Raw genomic sequence first — 22592 nt, forward strand, 5'->3', positions numbered from 1 at the left:
TATTTATAAGTATGTTTTAATTAGTGTATAATCACCTGAAAATAGGAATTGCTGTGTTTTCGTTAGCTTGGAATGAGCCCTTTATATCTACTTAGGGAGCGGGACCTCTTCTACGGAGCCTGCCATTTTGCACTGCCATGTCACTGGCTCTAGAGAGGCCTTTTACATTTTTCGCGAGTTTCGCAGCCACCAAAGTTTCTCCTACACGCTTGGAAGGGAAGTTGGGGGTGGTATTTTTTTTTTCCTAGGATGAAGAAGTCATGACTCGCCCTATTCTGCCTCTGATTGGCTTACCCTGATGTTCCTACCCTAATCGTAACCAATATCACTCCACATGCATAGACCTAACCAAACCAACCAATGAAGGCAATGAGTCCTAGCCAATCAGAGGCAGAGGAGGGTGGGTTATGATTTCGCCATTCTAGGAAAATAAGTTTGGCTAACCATGTTAGTTAATAATATGAGTGACGACCAGCTTGGTAACTGAAAAAAAAAACTCGAAAGACGGGTTTTTGGTTTTAACTACTAGCTAGCTAATTATATGAAAATGGTGGATGATTTATTGATATAATGTATTTAATAGTCAATGTTTATTCAGTGTACTTTTAACTGTCATGTGGTATATCCCAAAAAAAATTTTTTAAAAATTTAATTAGCTGAAGAGTCATTTCTTGGATTTCCAGGGCTTAATATTATCCCTAATAATGTAGGTAACAATCACGTTACTTTATTTTTCATATGTATCATGAAGAGAAATGGCAAATGTAAGCAGCATTCAGGTGGAACTTTTGGCACCGGAGCAGTTGCGCCCAAGGTTGTCTCAGGGGGAAACTTCCGCCCACACCCCAGATGCAATCTGGACGATGAACTGAATGCTCTATCTGTATTTTACAGGTTAGTTGCTGTGGTACCAACTCTGGGACCCGTAACAAATTGTGGGGGCTCGTCCTGCATCCGTCTCCACCAGAATCGCCAAGGGGAACAGATCCAGTGATAACAGAACCACAAAGGCCAAGGCAAGGTGATGTGACTGCAACTGTGACAACAACTGGTTGGTGTCCACAAGGGGAGATCAGAGCCTCAGGAGGGTCTTCATTCTTCCTAGGGAACAACACCGCTGCTTCATCAGATCAATGCACCTAATGCCCACAACATGCAAAAAACTCGTATGGGTCATCCAAGGTGTGCTGAAGATTGTTAATCCAGGTGGCTTCAAGGACATGCTCACCAATAAAGATGAAATAACAATCTGTGAACTCAGGGGCTTCCTCAGGTCTCATCTTGGTGAAAAGGCCAGTACAAAGCTGTTCAACAAAATGAACAAGAACCCCCCCCAAACAGTTTCTGTATCGCATGATTGGACTCAAACAGAAAATCCTCTTACAATCAAAGCAGGCCACCACAGACATTTGCTATGACCCCAAAACCATACAGGAGGTTTTCCTCCACACCATTTACCAGGGCCTAGGGTCCAAGCATACGGACATGAGACAGCAGCAGAGGTCACTCCTCTCAAACAGCAAAGTTACTGATGAGGAAATTATCAGCCAGGTAATAAAAATAATCAGTGGCAAAAATGAGCATGAGCGTAGGCTAGGTTTTGTCTCCTGACAGAAAGTAACGCATACACATAGTGTTCGGGTGGATGGTGGAAATCATCTGCAGACAAGAAAGAACATCAGACAAGACAACAGCTCAGTGCTCAGGTGGAGACTTTAATGAACATAGTTCCAGTATTAATGGACCAGCAAATAGCAGTCATACATGCAACCCACTCAAAGACTCTACCTGTCCAAACACTAGGCCAGCCCCAGGCACACCCCCTCCTATGTCCATTCCCAGCAAAGTACCTCCTCCCACACCAGGCCAGTTCTCTCTCACAAGGAAGGGTAAAATGCCTGTTTGACTGTTCACACCACGACTCAGAGAACTGTAACCATTGTTTTGTGTGTGGGGATCCAGGACATCTGGCTGTTGGCTGTTTAAAAAGAGCCAGGCAGCAGGGAAACAGGGGTCGGTCTCTGCTGAGGGACAACCAGAGGCTGTTCCACATTTCCAGTCCTACCCCATAAGTGCCACACGTAAGCAGCGACACACAAAATTTTAAAAAAAAATCGTTGCAAACGAGCTTGTGACCCCTGCTCTATAGAGACACTAGTAACCCCTGAAAATACCATCTGCACAGCACCACTGATTGGTAGAAAGAGTCTCCTCAAATGTTTCATCAGTGGTTATGTAGCAACAATGCTATTTGACTGTAGCTCACAAGTAAGCATCATTGACAGGTCCTGGAGAGAGGCATTTATCCCCAGTCACCCAGTACAACTACTGCAAGACCTTCTTGACCAAGGGGAAAGCCTCAATCTGTATCCTGCAAATGGACAGTCATTCCCATATGACAGATGGGTGGAGCTGATGGTCAACCTCACAGAAAATGACAATGCAATCCTTGCAATACAGGTCCCCTTACTGGTCAGCCAGCTCCCCCTTCCTCAGCCTCTTCTAGGGACTAATGTTCTCCAAGAGATGATTAATAGTCAAGAGTCCTCTGCTGAGGCACATGCTATGATTATTAGTCTCTTCTGAAAAGCACTTGGTGTGGAAGAAGAGGAGGCAAAAAATATGGTCCACTTCATGCAGGTCCAAAAGACACCACACTACAGCACGGCCACAATCAGGGTGGATAGAGAGGATGTGAGCATCCCAGCTGGAAAAATAATGCATATGTGTGCAGAGTACCACCTAACTTTGACACGTCTGACCCTATTGTCCTATATGAACTCTCAGAAGAGAGTACAACCTTAGAACAGCTGAGCGTTGGGGACAACCTCTTAGAGATCAGTAAGAGCAGGTGGCCACTTGTCAATGTCCCCATTTCCAATCATACTTGTTTGTGTTAGGAGAAAAGATGGGTCATTGCACCTTTGTATCGACTACCGACTGCCCGGCAAAAAGACTGTGCCAGACAAACATCCCCTGCCCCGCACACAGGACTTGATTGACTCGCTTCGATGCTAGAGCTGGTTTTCCATCTCAGACCAGGGCAAAGCCTATCACCAAGGCTTCATTGCAGAGGGTTCCAGGTACCTGACTGCCTTCACAACCCCTTGAGGTTTATATGAATGCGTCAGAATACCCTTAGGGTTGTCAAACCCACCAGCAGCCTTCCAAAGAAAAATGGAAGAAATGCTTTACACACTGAGGGATAAGTGTTGCATCCCTTATCTAGACAATGTCCTTTGCTTCTCCAGGTCCTTTGAAGAGCATGTCAAGATGCTGCACCATGTACTCCAAGCCATGCGGCACCACAGGGTTGAAATTGAGGCCAGAAAAGTGTTAACTACTTTGCAAGGAGGTCAGGTATGTTGGTTGACTGGTGTCTTCAAACGGGGTGAGGGTGGATCCAAAAGATGTAGAGGCAGTCCAGGCAATGAAAGAGAACACTCCACAGATTGTAGGGGATGTCAAGAGACTGCTAGGTTTCCTGAACTATTATCGAGCATACATGCAATATTTCTCATGCAAAGCAAGACTGTTGTATGAGCTGCTCCAGGTAAAGTCAAGTTCACAAGTTCACCACTACCCAAGCCTACAAGGGGAAAAACAATGGGCCCTCAACCATCAGATCCTTGAGCACCTCATAAACATCCTAACAAACGCTAACGTACCCAGATTTCAACCGTCCCTAAACCAGGATGGAAAAATGAGGGTGATCAGATATGGGTCCCACACACGATCACCAACAGAGCAAAGTTACCATCCTTACATTAGCAAGCTTGAGTTCCTGGCCTTAAAGTGGAAAGTATTCTTTTGCCTGAGTATGGTCCTGCAGGTAGGTCACCAGGTTTTACTTTGCATAGTGTTTTATTTGGGCTCCTACATATACAATAGCTCAAGGAAAATTGGTATGTTGTCAAATGCCTTATATAACAAAACAGCTAAATGCTACAGAGCTGCACTTGTTTGTGGAGAATGTTAATATCGTAATGTATGCAGTTAAAAGGAAAAATATTACTATGTCATTTAGTTATAGCCTCATGGTTTTACATTGAAAATGTTTTGTATTTCTCTATGAGTGATAGAGAAATTTTTGAGAAAGTTCAGTGTAGTCCAGAATCATTGCATGCTAGACATTGCTTGCTTTAAGTACAGTTCAGTATTGCTGTAACTTGCACAATACCATTATAGTAGCCCTGATTCACTCATATACAGGTGATAGTGTGTACTAGAATGCTGGTTGAAGTAGAAAACTGTAAGAAATACACAAGAAATGTGAGGTAGCTACAGCTGTGAATACATTCTGTGAGATATAACAATTAGATTCATGGATGTTTCATGCACTAAGTTATTTATGCACAGTTATGGACTGAAATAGAGACTGACACTCAGATAAATGTTATGTATTGTATTTATTATATTTATTGTGAATTTGAATATAGATGTAATCTGGATGACGAACTGTGTCTTCATTGCTGCAGAACTCTGTATATTACAGGATTTTGCTATTGACTGTAACTATTGTAACAATCATATATCTTAGCCACACATGTTGAAGGTTAAGAAAGAGGCACAGAGTCACTTCTTAGAAGAGAAAAGAGAAAACAACATCTCTCAGGAAGGCCAATTTCTGTTGACTTAAAGCTATGATGTGTGGAATTGTGTGAAGCACCTTATGGGAAACATATGTGTCAAATGGACGTATGGCAATAAATTTAAGTGCTGTTCCAGATGTTGAAACTTCATCTTTCATTGACAAAATGACAGATAAATGTTTGAAGACAGTTACTTCGACCTCGAATTACTCTTTAGATGAGCAGAAATCACCCTTCTTAACAAAGTTGTATCATATAATTTGAATTGTGTCACAGAAGATATGATATTGACCTAGTTACTCTGACAATTCAACATTTGATGTAAAAGTTAGGATACAGCAGGTGAAAAAAACGGCCAACCGCCCGTTATAACGTAAAGTAACGAACGTAGCGGTGTAACGTACGTTCAAAGTTTGAAATTCATACGTTGGTAACGTCATCTAAGTAACGTTACACTGCTTAAATATGAGTAACCACTGTACCGTAGAGTGTTGTATTTTTTTTCAGTATGTGTGTGTGACATGCGCACACACAGCCAGCCAGCAGCGACCCACTGTCCGACACCGACACACAGTGAGGAAGGAGACCGACAGACATATCAACCGCCGCGGGGATGTAAATGAGACTGACTCGGCCTCAGACAGAGCAGGGACGGAGGGAAAGGGCTGTCAGACAATGCCACATTACTGCCGAGAAACACGGCGTTAATTCATGCTGGCTTTCAGATATAAAGCGTTTAGCAGTGAGTCGTGACTGTTGTTTTTTTTTTTCTTTAATTATTTCCAAGAGGATCGTCCGTTAAACATCCTCCGGCCGTTATGCCTCCTACTCAGAGCCTCCAATCCAGCGGGCTGAGCCTCTCGGAAACAAGCATGGGTAGGTGTGTGCAAGGTCAACGGCAGGTTTTTTATCAATTAATTAACTCGTTTTAATGGATTTTAATTAAACGATAAGTGTCCCTACACATTAAGGTTAATATTGTAGTCGTTAACGGTCGTTCCTTGTGTCCGTTAACGGTCAGTCAATCTCATAAAAAAACAGACAAAACACTCGTTGCATCATCAGACCGTTTTTTTTTCTTCTCGTCCAGGCCGCAGCGTCACTGCAGGTGCGGCGACGTTGAGTAACCGCATCAAGCCTGGGTGTTTGGCTCCCTGATTTGTGCAGGATGCTCTGCTGCTACCATGCAAATTTTATGAATATGGCAGCTCTTTCGCTAGTGGAAATAGAGAGAGGATCCCGGTTTTACATCTAATGAGTTTGCTTGCAAGGCAAATGTTAGAAAGGAAAAGTGGTCATTGTTTAAGAGCATCACTGAACAGAGGGGTTGGTTATAGGCTATATGCATGGACAGAAAATGCATCACCAGCAATTAAGACAATCAGTTAATTAGGGTTAGAGACAAAATCCACAAGCCTTATTCTGTGCAAAAAATGTATCTAAGCTGAAGCTAATATGAGGTTTCAGCAATCCAGATGAGTCAAATCAAGTGGATATCTGCCAAAGTTCGTCTTTTTTAGTGCAAAATTCCCTCTATGTGTTTCCTTGTTGAGTGGAAGTGGAAGAATAGTAACAAAAAGAGGAACATTTGCACTAAAAAGCATGAAATCTTTGAAGATATCCAGATTGTTTTGACTTATTTGGACAGCTGCAGCCTTGTATTAGCTTGGGATTAACTTTTGAATACATTTTTTGCCCAAACGACCTCATCACTTACATTGAAAGCTCATTAAGAATTAATCTTTTAATAGCCAGTATGAATAGGAGGAATAATGTCAGTGTTCATGTGGGCACCTGACTATTATTTTGTGATTCCAGCTGTTTACTATCCCTGTATGTGTGATTGAGTGTGCAACACTCTGATAACAATCAACTGACAATGCTAAATAATAGATTACAGATTGTATTTCTTTCATTTCATCAAGTCAAAGTCATAAATCATCCTCTCCAGAGTTCTGCTGATAAAAGATGAGCCTCTTTATAACTGTGCTGAGAGTTAAACAACACTTTGTAAAGATGTTTTTTTTTCTTTTTGCATATTTCCTTTAAAAATACATACATACAGCACAAGGATCAGCACTTTTTTCATGCCTTATTCTTAGTCACTTCAACAATATAATGAAGAGAAATGTGGGGAAAGAGACAGAGGAATGACGTGTAACAGAGGGGGCTGGCATGGTGTGGCATTGGTATGGCATCACAGCGATGGCGGCGGCGCCCAACCCTACAGTGGCATGTCCTAATTTGTACATCACATCACTGTTCATGCCAAAGTATGACAAGTGAATGTTTTGTTGTTTCGTAGGTTCCTTTAAGAGGAGGAAGAGGAAATCCATAATCGTGACAGTGATGCTGCTCATTGTATCCGTGCTGATCCTCATCTTCGGCCTGGCAGCGACTACCAGGACGCAGAACATTACAGTGGGCGGCTACTACCCAGGACTCATTGTGAGTGAACGTTCACACGTTGTTTACTGTTCAGTTTTCATAATACGTGAAGTGTGAGAGTGATTTCAGGGAGCTCCTTCCACTCCTGGACTCTGATTACTGAAGGTCTCTGTGGGGTGAATTTTCCCCACATTCATTATTCAGCATCACTGTCATTAGAGGCTGAGTGAGGTAAAGTGTCTTTGCCCATAAATTTGTTTTCTTCACAGTACTCGAGAGCCATCGGGAACGCTGCCAACTGTATCTCAATTACATTTCCGAAAAGGCTTCTTCCAACTTTACCCTCAAATTTGAGCAGATCGTTGAAATCTCAAAGCTACAGGATTTATAAATTACAAAGAAAAAAAACTAATGAATTGAAAAGCGCTTCATAAGACTGAGAGAATCTCATAAATCCTCAAATAAAAACACATTGCATTTTGCTTATCTGGAATAGTAAATAGATGATGATGTTGTAGACAGAAATTGGAGCATGACATTAAATCAAAGCTTGATTGTCAAATTAGATAAAAGCCCTGACAACTATTTTCTCTCCTTTCAGCTGGGCCTCGGCTCTTTCCTGGGAATTATCGGCTCTCATTTGATAGAGAACAAGAGGCAGATGGTGAGAGGATTCATATTACTTCTTTATATTGAGATCACTTTCAGCGCTCGGTGTCTCTGTGTCTCTACAGTCGCAGAAAACTGTCATTAAGCTGCATATGATTCTCTATTAACTCACAACAGGCTGCGGCTTGATTATGTTGTCAGTGTGGAGATAGGCGCAGCAGATCTGACCCCGAGCTATGAGGCTCACTTGGCCTGAGGAGGTTGTGGGTTTACATTGTGTATTGGAGCAAGTATCCTGGGCTTCAAGGGAGACGCAGCCAGAAATAGACATAGGGTGTAAGAGGAGGAGGACAGATGTCCCACACTGGAATGTTGGGAAGGAAACTGCAGAGGAGAGGAGCAGGTGGGAGGTGCAGGGCAGGGTCTGTCATGACTGAAATGAAGAATGAGTTTGCCCCGTGACTCTGTTTCTCTCAACGCAGCAGAGTCAGCGTGTGTGTGTGTGTGTGTGTGTGTGTGTGTGTGTGTGCGCGCATTGACAGATTACACACTGCCTCTGATTTGTTTATTTCCACGAAATGTTATTACATGATAATGTGTTGATATTATTTATAGTTTGTCTAGTCACAGTACACAACAGAAGTACGTTATATGCCATAGAATCATTTTCCATAATATTTGTAATAAGAAGAAATTGATAAAAATAATAAATCAGTCATAATAAAGGAAAACATGATTTACCAGAAATTGCAAAATTTTCAGAAAATAAGAAAAAGTGAGCTCCCTCCAGACATTTTGTAGTTGAAACATTTTAAATAGTTGAAATACTGAAAAGGTTTTAGTTGAAGTCATAATACAAATAGTAAAAGACGTTGACAAAACAGTTAAAATGAAAGTGCTGAAAGATGATTTCAGTTTAAGTTTAAACACTGAAGGAAGTTGATGAATTGCTTGAAATTAAAGGACCGGATGGAGTTTAAGATTCATTTAAAGTTCAGGCACTGAAAGGAAAAGTCAGTCAAATTGCAGGTTATACATTAGTTGAAGTTGAAGTCCTGAAAGAAATTAGTGCCGGTTAAAGTGTATTAAACTAAAGTGTCAGCTGTAGAGTTAAGTACTGAAAGCAGTAATTGTTACACAAGATGGAAGAGCTGAAGAAGTTTTTTTTGTCAGTCGAAGTGTCAACAAGGAGCTGAAAGAGAAGAGAAGAATGATAAAAAAGAATAATAATTATGAAGATATAAATGTGAACTGAAAGCAGAACATCAGGTACCACTTATAAAACTACAATTATAAAGTTACAGATCAACATAAAGTCAAAAGTGTACATTATTGAAGATAGACTGCTGATACTTGCAGGTGTAGATGCTATACTGTAAATGATTGATTGATTGATTGATTGATTTGATTATTTATTTAATTAAGTGTCTGGCACCCCAAGAAATCCAGCACATTTAGGCTTACAGTATGAGACACAACAACAATCATGATGACTAAGTAACAAATCACAAACAAACCCACAAAATCAAAAGAAGACTGAATTATACGATGTAACAATTTAAAGGGAAACTCCACCATGTTTTTGTCAGTCCACCTTTATGTAAGTGCAGTACTAGATTACTCAGGTTCCCCTTTAACAGAAAAGTCCTGCTATGAAGGACATTTTGACTTTTTCTATAAATCTTGTCAAAACTAAAATTTCCTCATTAAAAAGTGAACTCAACATTTTACCTTCAGACAAGCAAAACAAAGTAGAATTGTTTAAACTTTTATTTACTATTATTTCATGTAGTGGACTTGTTAGGTTGCTGTTTATGTGGCACTGAAATATAAAATTAAATTCATCCCTCACAACTCAGGCCCGCCTCAAGCACCGAGGTAGCTGTTTTTATAGGTCAGCCAACATAATAAAATGAATTTACTGCTCAATCCACACAAACCAGGATTTTTATCCACACAGTTTGGGTCAGTGCGTCGCTCCACCACTTTGATCCAGACTGAATTATCTCAACAACCATTTGATTTATTGCTATGAAACATTCACGCTGCCCAGAGGATGAGTCCTACTGACTTATGTGATCCTCTTACTTTTACTCTGGCAGGTTGATGTTTTTGCTTTTTAGTGAAATGTCTCAACAATTATCGGATGGATTGCCATAAAAATCTGGCACATTAATGTCGCCATTATTGTAATGCCACCATCAGGTCAAAATTCCAACTTGTCCAATACTTTGTTTTATGACCAAATACCTGAAAAAATAATGACAAGAAGGAGCAGTCCAACTATTAAAAATCAGTTGTTTTTCAAGGATAAACTGCTGGATGTTTACATTTTAGCATTCAGAGCTGGTTGTAGTATTCTTGGCTTACTGTAGGTCTAAGTGCCCGTTAGCTCTGGCTGTTGAATCTGTTGTGTCAGTAACACCCCCTCCCCTCCTGCGAGTTGGGGCAGCTGCAGACGGGGTGGTGTGATGTGTAATTGAATACATGCTGTCTTTCATTGAGGAGTGAAAGGAGGAGAGTCAGGCGAATGAGGTAGGGGGGGAACTCAGGGTTAGGGTTCCTATAAAGAGTTGAGCACCGTGCCAGCCGCTAACACCACTGGAGCTAGGTGACAACCACAGCTCTCTGCCACTGTTGTCCTTTATGCAGCACACAAACCCCTCCACCTATTTCTCATTTAGGTGTATTCACACTTGGAAAGAAGCAAATGTTTATACTGATACACATTAGTGTTGTACAAGTGAATTGTAAATATAATGCAGGTGTATTTAGGTTAATTTAATTTGGTGGTTAGAGGAAGCAATTAAAAACCAAAATAGTGCATGTTTACGTCCATAAAACTCAGCTGTTACAGAGTGATGAAGCTGATGAAGATGATACTCTGTTTTCATGTTTCTTTTACAGTTAGTGGCATCTATTGTCTTCATCAGTTTTGGAGTGGTTGCCGCCTTCTGCTGTGCGATTGTAGACGGAGTTTTTGCTGCGAGGCATATTGTAAGTACAACTGTAGCTTCTATTTATCGAACTAAACTAATATATTATGTAATTATGTAATTAGATAACACTTATGCTCAGACATATAACAAGCTTATTAATCAATGTCATCCCCATTAAAAGCTTAATGAACTATAACTGCATTAGACGTATCGGTAAATGTATGTCTTGCTGAGAGGGCAGCGCTCATATATGTCAGTAGCAGCTGCCGCGCCCTGTTTTGTGGTCGAAGGAGAGGATTCTCCATGACGCAAAGTACATAAAACAATAAATAACCACTAATGCACTCTTAAAACAATTATGCTAAAATAAGTTATGGCTGGGTGAAAAAGGAGACGAGCGCCATTAGTGGGTTTTCATTTGACACTGATTTCAGTGAAACGGAAAAATGGAAAAGTCGCCTTTGAAACCGCCCATGAAATCTTTAATTAGACAGCAGAAGGAAAAGAAATCTGCTGCAGAGATGATGTGAAGCTGATGGCAGATTATACATCATCGTTTTCTATGTTTTCATACTTTTTGGTCACTTGACATTAAGCGTACATCAAATGTACAGCTGCACAATTAAGTTTGTAATAAAATTATGATTTTTACTACTAATTAGACTTGATTATTTGCAGTATTGATGATTTACATCCAGAGTGGCTTCATCCAGTCAAATATTCACTGTTCAGAGGTTCAGTCTGACCGTCACAGCGGTTTGTTTGACTAACAGAGCAGTTTACTGAACTGAAGGCAACACTTACAAGATTTGTAGTGATTTGATTGCTGTTTCTCAAAGCTCAAGCTGACGTCCTCAAATGTCTTGTTTTGTCCTGACCAACAGTCCACAACCCAAAGATATTCAGTTTGCGATCATAGAAGACTAAAGAAACCAGAAAATATTCACATGTGAGAAGCAGGAATCAGAGAATGTGGACAGACCATGAAGGGGGCCTCTGTTGCAACTTTCTTTCTCCCATATTTCTACTACTGATTGTAATAAAAGCATAGAAATGCCTAAAAATGCACTTTAAAAATTAATAATATATAATATACTTTAATCCATAAAACTAACCGCTCATTCTTGGAGTAATGAGTCTTGTTTTATATAAACATGATCGTCATTTTAGCCAATAATCAAGTATGAGTCTCTTTTTTCCCCTCTGATTCGTTGTGTTTTAGACTGAAGTTAAAATGATGAAGTGTGCAGTGATAAAAATGATATTTTTTGTACTGCAGGACCTCAGGCCTCTGTATGCCGGACGGTGTGAGTATCACTCCAGTAAGACTGCATCTGACAGTGACGTAAGAAACACGTTTTCACTCTCCTCTCACAAGAAATGTGATGAATTCATCCTCAGTGTTTGTCTTAGACCTGAACTCTGTATTTAAAGTCTGTAGAAACAGTTGAATGAAAACATTGACGGTGAACATTGTTAAGAGTCTGAAAGTGTACGAAAGTGAAGGGATGTAAAACCATTTCTGAACTTCAGGTACCCTGCCAGTCATCATCGCGCACGTCCTGCAACCTGCGCGTGAAAAACAACACATGTTACTGCTGCGACCTGTACAACTGTGGGAAGTGAGTACGCGGCGTGATCGAATCTGTGGCCGTTTGCTTTGCACTGTTGCTTTGATTGTTTGGATTTTTTGATGTGTACCGTTGTTTTTTTGTGGGAGATTTTTTTGCATTGCAGAACAAGAATGTTTCTTTTCTTTTAACCTTTGTTTCAGAGAACATCCTCTTATGGGACTTCAGAATAAAGATGTTTTGAAAAAGTTTAGGAAATCATCCATGATTTGGAAGTAGGTCCCTTTCTTCTAGAGCCATATTAGCCATTAATGACTGTTCTCTTTGATAAGTGATGATTGAACTTAAGTGATTCTGTAGTGTCTTTAATATAACCCACCATAGAAACGTGTTTTAGATGCCATTTCCTCTGCATGTCCACCTTTGTCCTCATGTGTTTCCCAGCTCTCGAGCAGCTTGGTTTCATCACTCAGATTTGAACAGAAACCATCTGAACTTTTACAGCCATACACTCATTTTTCTCTATAAACCAAAACCTGTTTCATGTGTCCTGAATGCAAACGTTAAGAGCCTGTTGTGGTTTAATGTGAGTGTGTTGTTGAAAACTACAAAAAAAAACGCTGTTAGTGACTCTTGTGGCTTGACTGTAGGCTGTTTTTCTCTCTGTCCCGCCCACTGGGCTAGCCGAGTAGAGGTGATCGGAGGCTACCACGAATACACAGAAGTCAAGAGCTGCAAAGACGTGGTGTACCTCTACCACCTTTTATGGTCTGCCACCATCCTCAACATTGTGGCTCTTTTCTTGGGTATCATCACTGCAGCAGTGCTGGGAGGCTTCAAAGACATGGTGCGTCAAGTCAGGAAGACTCAGACATGGAAAATTTCTAGTTCTGTAATGTTTTGGATTTTCATTTATAGAATCACTGATACTCTTGTTTCATGTGTTTGTCAGACACCATCTACAACCACAGAGAGTGCATCTGAACCGGAGGCCATCTCAGCGCCCATCCCCTCTGAGCCTCCTCCGCCCACCACCTCCCTCAACTCGTATTACAACGCTGCCCCCTGCCTGCCGCCTTACTCTGCCTACGACGTGCAGGTACAAAGAAGTCATGCTGCATGATGAGCATGTGATTTGAATTTTGATGAGCGTATTTTTCTTTTTCTGCGTCTAAAATAATATTTCCTGACTTCTAATTCTTTGGTTGAAGAGTTTCATTCAGTTTTTTTTTTAAACAACCTAAAATTTGTCAGTCAGTATTCTGACAAGATGCTATTAACATACATGGAAATGAAATGTATCAGATGTGTAGCATTCCTGTGGCAGTTCTTACTTCAGTATTAATCTGAAATGAGCTTAAATGTTAAAGCTGAATATTCTATATTTGTTTATTGTCAATAAATCCCGTGAAAGGACCAAAACCAACATTGCAGTGGTCTGTTTCTCAGGACTTTACAACTTCTGCAGCCTGTCTCAAGCTGATTTGTCTCCACTGAAGACGTAAATCTTTAAGAACAGGCGACAGACTTTCCTAAAAAACAAATAAACTACAGCGCCTGTGTTGATGATAATGAAGGAACATGACAGCTGGTGCAACGCTGTGGCTCACTGATGTGTTTTTAACAGTTTTTGGACAACAATGGAGGTTTGTGGCACAGAGGAATAAGATGTATCAGACTTTGTTGGTTTTTGCCTTTTCATGGACTTTTTGACAGTAAGAAAATAACCAGATTTCACCTTTAAACTGTTATTGCCAGCAGTTGATAGTCAGAAGCAGTAAATTCTGACTCAAAACTATTAAACTTGTCATTCTACTAAATATTTTGCCTCTTTCCCAGGGCTCCTACATGTTCGCTGACTCCTCAGGCCTGTCAGACGACTCCCAGTCTGGAGGCAGTCACTTGTGGCCCACGATGGTCCCCCCGAAGTACTCCCCTCCTCACAACCATCCCGACGAGAAGCCCCCGCCGTACAGCCCCTAAGAGTGCTCCGAGTGAGTGAGGAAGACACCTGAAACGGTATCAGGTGTTGTCAAGATGCTGAATGAGCCGTGTCAATGCACAACGTCTCCTCACAATCGTCCAGAAATGTGTTGTGGAAAAACAGAGGTAAGGAGGAGGAGGAGGAGGAGGAGGAAGGCCACAGAGCATGCTAACTTTGAGTTCAGCCCCACCTAAAGGGAGCAAGTATCTGTCTCCAGGGCACCACTCACACTCTTACCTGCACTGTGTGTGTGCACATACATCCAGAAAGAGACAACCTGTTTACACATCTATCTGCCTTAATGCAAAAGGACTTCCAGCGCCGCAGCAATTTGTCACCTGGATTTATTCTATACAAGGTCAAAAACTCTCCGCCAGCTCGTGCATTTTGTTCACATCTCTTTACTGTAAATGCTTCCTGCCTCAGATGGTACAGATGATCACGTCCTCACTGTTCGCTTTGTGAGGATCTGGACTGACGAGCACAGCTGTGACCCCTCTGTGAGATGAATGTTGAGTTAGATAGAAACTTTTGGTGTCTTTCCCTGAGTTGACAGACAGCTAGATCATTAAAAACTGTAAAGCTTTAGGCACCGACAGTTAACTGCTAGTGTCGCTGTACATTATCAAAGGCAAAGTTAGCTGTAACGGAGGTATTAAATGCCCATAATGTATGTACAGCAGTATGATATACAGATGCTCCTTTAGCACAGTTAAGCGTAAGGTATTGTAAAACAGATCATGGTATTTATCTGCTGTTCAGTTCATGTTAAACTATCTCGAGCCAATGTGTGGTGAACTACTACAGTAGTTGTTAAGGAAGGATAAAATTACACTCATTATTTATTGTATTTTCACTAAATGCTGCAAAGCAGGTAAGCATATATACTGTATGTCTCTCTTTGTAATTAGTAATAATTATCACATATGAGCTGACATGTCTCTTTGTAAAGAGTAAGCAGAGTGTGAACAGTCGGTGCTGGACTCACTGACATGATGGGAGATCATGAAAAACACAAGACTAATACAAGAACTGGGAAGAGAACAAGAAACTGTGGTTTAAGTGTAACTTAGTCCATGAAACTGTCTCTGTCAGCTTGAATCGCTGCATTTTATAATTTAAACTACACATTCTCAGGGGCTGATAAGTGTCAGTTCCTCTTTATGTCTTGCCATTAAAATTTGTTTTGTGTAATTGACAAAGTGTCTGTTTCTTTTATAACTAATCTACATTAGAGAAACTGGTATAATTAAAGGACGGGTTCACAATTTTTTGAGTCTGTCTTAAAACAAGAGTCAGGTGCTTAAATGAACACAAAGGTTCTTCTTCCTGTAATTATTCCTCCTGTTCATACTGGCTGTTAAAAGATCCCCTTTAAATGTGCTTACAGTGTAAGTTAAGGGGGACATAATCCACGAGCCTCATTTTGAGCAAAATGTATTCAGAAGTTTATCTGAAGATAAAATTAAGTTTCAGCCGTCTGAGTTAATCAAATAAAGTGAATATCTTCCACAGTTTAAGTCTTTTTAGTAAAAAATTCCCTCTTTGTGTCTCAGCAGTCTGTGTTTTCTTGTTCAGCTGCGGCAGTAGTAACAAAAACAGGGACTTTGGCACTAAAAGCAGCAACTTTTAAAGACATCAACTTGACTACTTTGAACAGCTGAAGCCTCGTATTGGCTTCAAATATACTTATAAATATATTTTTGTATCTGAAGGATGGCTGTTGATTTTGTCTCCCGTCGCTTACACTGTAAGTGCATCATGAAGTGATCTTCTAATGAAGTATGAACAGGAGGGATGATTACAGCAAGAAAAACATGCGTCAGTGTTTATTTGACTACCTGCTATTATGCTTTAGAAATTCATATTTTTTCACAAAGGTTTAACTATTTCTCTAAATATTATTACATATAAACATGATTTAATACATATATTTTTTCTGATAATGCTAGAAATCTAGCTGTAGGGCTACAACTAACAATTACTGTCATTATCGAATAAACTGCTATTTGTTTACTCAGTTATTTGGTTTATATTTTAACAGTGTGAAAAACGTCCACCATCATCTCCTAAAGCGAAATCTTATAATTGCTTGTTTTCTGCAACCAGCAGTCCAAAACAGACAAAGAAAACCAGCAAATTTTCATTCAAACAACTGAAACCAGATGTTTTTGCTTCAAAAATTACTTCAACAATTGATTTTCTGACAATCGACTTAATGATTAAATGACTTCTATCCTTAATCATCTCCTGCTGCTGCACAGACAGGACTATGTATCATCTGTTGAGACCTTTTTTTTTTGTTCTCTACAACACATTTCACAAAGTGTGGGAGCAGCTGAAGGCACAGAAGATTATTTTCACCTCATTTTGAGAAAACACAAGATACGCCAAGACAACAACCACAACACAGAGAATGACATGTTTATATACTGGTAGTTAAAATAGTAAAAGAATAATTTATTTACCATCAGACAACCCTCATTTCTAATTAACAGGAAAGGGACATTTTGTGAACTGCCAACAGAAACAAGCATTTTAATAACTATTTCATTTAGTCTACCAATATTAACCTAATATATACACATGTGAAAGAGTAAAAAAGGGGGTATTAAACACAAATATATTCTGTACATCACACACACCAAAGTTAATCTGTTTATTAAAAATCCTGGAGTTATTGAATGACATGAAGTGGAATAAATTTCCATGTTAGCACTACTTGTTTACTTGTACTGACCACTACATTCTGACACATTGAAAACTGGATAAAAAAAAAAAAGGAAAATTATTACAAAAAAAACAAACAAAATTCTGCATGATCCAACGCTAGGTGCTATCTGTACGGACTGATATAATCCTCAGTTTATGTCAATCCTATCATCGTATTTGTAAGCAAAATCTCTAGCCTAGTAGCGAGCAGATTTTGGCATTGAAATAACATTTCATTTAAGAAGTAACATAATAATCATAAAGAAAAATAATGTACAGATGGATCAAAAAAAATAAAACAGGTGCTTAATGGACAACAATGACTGAATATTAAATAAACATTGAATATCTTCCCTGCCACAATAACCCAGATGTGGGACTGCCAACAATCACATGATGCAAAATATATTTCAGGCCATAATTGCGATTCTCTTGTACAAAGAAGAGAGAAATAAGTTTAAAATGGGAAGCAGGAATGTCACAGTCCAGAAAAACTCCTCGCGCCAGCTGAAATTTCCATTTGATCCTCAAAAAACAGATTTATAATTGATCCATTAACTGTTATTTCATTGTGTACAGTATTTTATACACATCTTGAGACCTTACTGTACCCACACCAGAGGAAATAAATCTCAGCTATGATTTCACTTTCTTAATGAGGTAACCCCGTTTCCACTTTACGAAATGGATCTAAAGTCTTTCACTGATTGTTCAAACTTGGAATTAAAAGAGTTGCTGCTGACACGAGATGGATTCGATACTATTCCAGCGTCTTATTTCAACGATTTGGTTTGTGCTTCAGATCTTTTAGCTGCTGAGATAAAATTTGAGGCTTTAAAAGGAAATGAAGCATCTGAACAGGCTGTAATGTGCCATTCACATTAAAAACTTAATCACTATTTCCTTTAATTTGGAGACATTTTCTTATCTTCATCCTTTTGGGCCAGTTTTCAATTCTTGTATGACTTTTTTTTTTTAAACGCCTCATTTTACTGCGTGTGAACCTCTTCTATGTTTGTCACTAATGTCATTATCATTTTCTGATGAAACAGAAGATCACAGCTATTATAAAAGTAGAGTACAATGGGTTAAGGTGCGGTCACATTACACTTCCATCCTGTGAATATTTGCTCCATCTCCACTGAAAAAATTCAAGCGTGCGTTTCCTGCATTAGTGCACCGTTTGTCAACAGAAACACTGTTGCACTGTGTAGATTCAAAAGTCTTTAATCTGGTCTGTTTCATCGCCATTTTAGTACAATATTGCTCTCACAGACTTTACAGTTTGCGCTCGCTCCTCTAAATATTCATTTCTCACATCAGGACCCTTTTCCAGAACTGAGTGAAGGGCGACTTCAGTGAACGGACAGGCTAATGTGATCGTACCTTCAGCTGACACTAACGAGCATTTATAGAGGAACAATATTGTTGACATGGAACCAAAGAGGAAAAAAAAAAGGGGGGGGGCACCTAAAAGGCACAAAAGTAACGGAGCAGCGAGTGTCGCTCAGTAGGTCTCTGGTATTACAAAGTCAAACTCTGTCACCCCCTGAGTCGGAGTGGTCACCGTTGTCCCTGGTTGGGTTTGGGCTTGGGCTTCAGACGGGATGTGAGCCTCAGGCTCGACAAAGATGTCGTCCCAGTTCAACATCCTGCTCTGAGTGGAAGAGTGGACGTCCTCGCCGACGGTGGTTATGTGATGCACGCTGCCGTCCTCAGAGATGACGGGGACCCCCTGCCCATCTGTGGTCCATGAATACGGCTTCATCTGCACGGTTTTACACGGCAACAGGCGGTACAAGTTGTTGTCTGCATCGTCTTTCTCTTTCCTCCCGCTGGGATCCTGGTTGTGGACTTGCTTGCAGTGGGTGGACAGTAACTGATAGTTCATGAACGTTTCATTGCACATCAAGCACTGGTATCTCCTCTCTCCTGTGTGGTGGATTTCATGTTTAGTTCTGTACTCGGCCAGGGCAAAGACCTTGTTACAGTAGCGGCACGGGTATTTCTTTTCCCACGAGTGAGTGTTGAAGTGACGGCGCAGGCTCGTCAGACACACGTAGGGGCGCTTGCAGACGATGCACACGTAGAAAGTCTTTCCATCCATGATCAGCTCGTAGTGATCCTCGAGCTCTGTTTTGGTCTTTTTCTTGTTTGGGCCGGACTTTGTGTACACGGGTGTTTTATCCAACGGTTTCAAGGGCGTTGCCATTAATGATCTCTTCCCTTTATTTGCTTTAGAGCCGCCTTCACCCGGATCTTCTTTCACTGGGACAATATCGTAAGTATTTTCCCCAATATTAGCATAAACTTTACATCCTGATGAAATGGAATCAATTTCTGTAGCTGTGTTGAGCGTTACTGTCTTTTTTGATCTGGAAATGTTAGTCTGAGTTTCTGTGCTCGACACATCTAACAGCCTTATTTTAAAATCCCCTTGCTGAGTTGAAGTAGAAACTTGCTTTTTGTGGACTCCCATAATATCACTGTTTTCAGACGACTGAGAGGCACTCGAGGGTTCGGGGGTGAAGCTGCGTGACCTGGCTGGTGTTGTGGGAGCACTTCCTGAGGAAACTCTGGCGGGGGAAGACGAGTTATTGGAGCAGCTGTCTGGGCTGCGTAGAGGGCTGCTGTCTGGCATACTAGTGTTCAGACAGCCGATGCTGGGAGGCTTTGCAGCTTGTGTTTTCACCGGAGTGGTGGCTTTGACTTTATTTTTTGCTACCGTATTATTTGATTCTTCACTTTTCTTCGCTGCTACATTTTCCGAATCAGTGCCCTCCAAATCGATGACCTCAACAGAGTCGTCTTTCTGATTGGCTGTTCTGGCTTGAACATCTGTTTGTGAGACAAACATAACATCGCTATCCGAGTCGTCGTCATTACCTACAGGTCTGCTTGTCTGGTTGAACTCCTCTGCAGATATTGAGAAGGACTCTGTGATGATCGGCATCATCTCTGTGGATGTGTCGCTTTTGTTTTCTGTCTCCTTAGATAAACCGGGCAAACCCTTAACTTGTGATAACGGTGACCCCAAATTTGCAATAAACTTCACCCCCAGTATCTGTCCAGCATTTATGAGCTCCTCCAGCATGTCGGATCGAACACGCACAATCTTGGAGCTGTAAATGTAATTAAGAATCTCTTCAAAGATTTCTGCTCTGATGAAGTTTAACTCGATCACTTGTCCGGCTACGCTGAAGAGCTGGTGGAAATATGTACTCGACGCAGACAAGATGGTTTTGTGAGCTCTGAATTTCTTGTCCTGTATGATAATGGTGACGTCACAAAATAATCCATGATTTCGCTGCTCGTTCATCGACTTCAGCACAGTTGCTGAATACTGCGTGTCGGTTGCAGATATCAGCTTTAGACTTGGCATGTCTGTGGAGAGAAATCAGAGAAGAAGAAACAATCACTCTTCTGAATGCAGAAGAAAAGTACAGTTAATCTTACATGGAGAATATGACTTGGTGCTTCAACAAGACATGTAGTTAAAGATTTGGCTCAAATTCAGTTTTGATCGTTTCCACATCCTGCTTTTCCAGTTTAACAGTTAATCAACACACCTGCAGGACAGGAATACCTGACTAATCCAGAGAGTCTGTTAAAGGAAGTTTAACCTCCAACACCTTTGTTTGATGTTGTGTAAGTTTATTAGGTACAGTTAGCTGAAACTAATGCAGTCAAATACTGCAATTTAGAGCTGCAACAATTAAATGCTTGATTAGTTGCCAACTATTAAATTAATGGCCAGCTATTTTGCTAATCGTTTGAGGCATTTTTTAAAGATTCCCCCCCCCCCCAAATTCTCTGATTCCATCTTCTCAAATGTGAATATTTATTTGAGTAAACTGAATATCTTTTTCAATTGACAATTATTTGATAATGAAAATAATCGTTAGTTGCAGCCCTACTGCAATAAATCTGATGTCAAGTTCATGATCATTTAGATTGTAATTTGCGGAGCTGTTGTATTGTTATTTACTGAGAGATGTTTCTAATGTAGCCCAACCAATACATAATTAATGAGTCTCGGTATCAATACTTGAAAATTAAAAAACGTCTGTGCTGTCTGGTGATTGATGATGATCAATCAACAGACCATCACCTTGATGACTGATGAAATTCAGACTGCTGAAGTCTCATATAAGCTTCAGAAAAAGTTGTAAATACATTTCTGCTCTAAATGACTGTGTGGACACACTGGGGATTTTGTCCCGCATCACTTACATTGAAAACACATTTGAAGGGGATGTTTTAACAGCCAGTATGAACTAGAGGAATGATTACAAACCTCTTCAGTACTCACCTGACTGTTGTTTTAAGACAGACTTATAAAACTGTGAACCTGTCTTTTAAACTGAATCAAAACAGTTTCAACAAAAACTAAAATGATAACCTTCATGCAGGTAAGTTAGAGGTTTGCTGCAGAACTGCATGATTACAGTTTGAGCTGAGTGTACATAATAAACTGAGTAAACACCAATTATCGTTATTTTTAGCAAAAGACAAAAAAAAGCTCTAAAAGAAAAAAAGCACATAAGTGTCTCACAGTTCTTTGATACAAACGGGAACAGAGTGTATGAATGTGGTAATGAAACAAAACAACAGCAACTAACTGACATTTTAGACCTGCGTGACAACGCACATGTGGAGAAATACATTTATGTAACTTAACTTTAACGGTGCTTTTGCAAATATATCACTATTATTATTGATGCTAGCTAACAAAGGTACCGCCAGCTCGGCCGTGTTTCTTCCCTCTTTAAGCTAGGTTTAGGCGGACAGCGCGGCCTACTATGTAGCAGCTTGTTAGCTTTCTAGCTACAGTGAAAACAAACTCACTGCTTCAAATAGCTGTTTATAAGATGAAACACTGTTTACCTGCAACCTTGATGTTTTCTGCCAAGACAAAGCAGGCCCGCTACCAGCGACTGTGGGCGATTATCTGGCTGCAGACAATAGCTAACAACAGACAGCCTCCTGCCAACGGACGACTGCCTCATTGACTGAGCTGCCACAAGGAGTCGCCGTCGTGTAAAAGATTACAGCCATCAAACTACAAGGAGGTTACATTTAAAGACACATTTTAGGTAACAGTGTGGCTTCATTCTTGCCTAAATACAGCTATAAAATAGTGTCTGGACGTTATTTCAGTTCAAAATTGTTTACTTCTTAAAGTCGAGATAGCTTCCGGTTCAACAAGTCTGCCTTCACTATAAAAGCATAGAAACTGCAAGGGGTACACGTTTTTTTCCCCCAACTGCATTCTGCGGAGACCCGCCCTCCTCTGCCTCTGATTGGCTGACCCTGATACTCCTACCCTAAACCTAACCAATCCAACCAAAGAAGGCAGCGAGTTCTAGCCAATCAGAGGCAGAGGAGGGCGGGTCTTCGCGAATGCAGCTGGGAAATAAATAAGGCAACTAGTAACCATAGATACATGTATGCTAGTACCATCTTCCTCTTTATACATCCATGGTACCATCTAGTTGCCAATTCCACTTATTATAAGCTGCTTTTAGCTTGTTTTTCTGTAGTTGCTTACAAATATTGGTAGCCAGGGGTTGCATTTTTTGTGCTTGTTCCTAAAGTCTAGTTGCTTATTTGGGCTTAACGTAAAATAAAGTTTGACTGAGCTCCATCTAATGGATGGATGGGCACCTGACTGTTGTTTTAAGGAGGGTTTTGTGTTTTGGAGGAAATGTGTACTTATTCACATAACTGTGATTTTATAGCTTATATGTGATCATTTCCAAAAGGCATAATGCCTCATCGCATTGGTCATATTCAC

At 40.4% G+C, this 22592-nt stretch overlaps 2 protein-coding genes across 6 annotated transcripts; one reads left to right on the top strand and one right to left on the bottom strand.

Annotated features, from left to right (window-relative positions):
* The first annotated feature begins 883 nt into the window (after positions 1-883).
* tmem255a (transmembrane protein 255A) lies at positions 884-15285 on the top strand. 5 transcript variants are annotated; one of them, XM_067599698.1, is made up of 11 exons: positions 884-3083; positions 3252-3360; positions 6898-7040; positions 7582-7644; positions 10497-10586; positions 11808-11873; positions 12062-12150; positions 12303-12374; positions 12784-12946; positions 13052-13198; positions 13939-15285. In XM_067599698.1, exons 3-11 carry the CDS (start codon positions 6942-6944, stop codon positions 14080-14082), a joined length of 933 nt encoding a protein of 310 aa, XP_067455799.1. In that variant the 5' UTR covers positions 884-3083; positions 3252-3360; positions 6898-6941; the 3' UTR covers positions 14083-15285. The 5 variants fall into 5 exon arrangements, with proteins under 5 accessions (XP_067455799.1, XP_067455797.1, XP_067455798.1 ...); XM_067599696.1 differs by having other exon boundaries at positions 884-3360; XM_067599697.1 differs by lacking the exons at positions 884-3083; positions 3252-3360 and adding an exon at positions 3388-5472.
* A 1443-nt stretch (positions 15286-16728) lies between these two features.
* zbtb33 (zinc finger and BTB domain containing 33) lies at positions 16729-22033 on the bottom strand. Its single transcript, XM_067599701.1, has 2 exons — positions 21683-22033; positions 16729-20179 (listed from the first exon to the last, which is right to left on the bottom strand). The coding sequence occupies exon 2, from the start codon at positions 20175-20177 to the stop codon at positions 18303-18305; it is 1875 nt and encodes a 624-aa protein (XP_067455802.1). The 5' UTR covers positions 20178-20179; positions 21683-22033; the 3' UTR covers positions 16729-18302.
* Positions 22034-22592: the final 559 nt, after the last annotated feature.

The sequence above is a fragment of the Thunnus thynnus genome, chromosome 9 (assembly GCF_963924715.1).
Source record: "Thunnus thynnus chromosome 9, fThuThy2.1, whole genome shotgun sequence".
Taxonomy (NCBI): Eukaryota; Metazoa; Chordata; class Actinopteri; order Scombriformes; family Scombridae; genus Thunnus; species Thunnus thynnus.

Bases quoted from the DNA above. Each gene is read 5' to 3' on its own strand.
- tmem255a (XM_067599694.1), top strand. From the start codon at position 5,411: ATGCCTCCTACTCAGAGCCTCCAATCCAGCGGGCTGAGCCTCTCGGAA. The intron at 12,375-12,783 runs GTAGGTCCCTTT...CCACTGGGCTAG, and splicing joins AAATCATCCATGATTTGGAA to CCGAGTAGAGGTGATCGGAG. The intron at 12,947-13,051 runs GTGCGTCAAGTC...TGTGTTTGTCAG, and splicing joins TGGGAGGCTTCAAAGACATG to ACACCATCTACAACCACAGA.
- zbtb33 (XM_067599701.1), bottom strand. From the start codon at position 20,177: ATGCCAAGTCTAAAGCTGATATCTGCAACCGACACGCAGTATTCAGCA.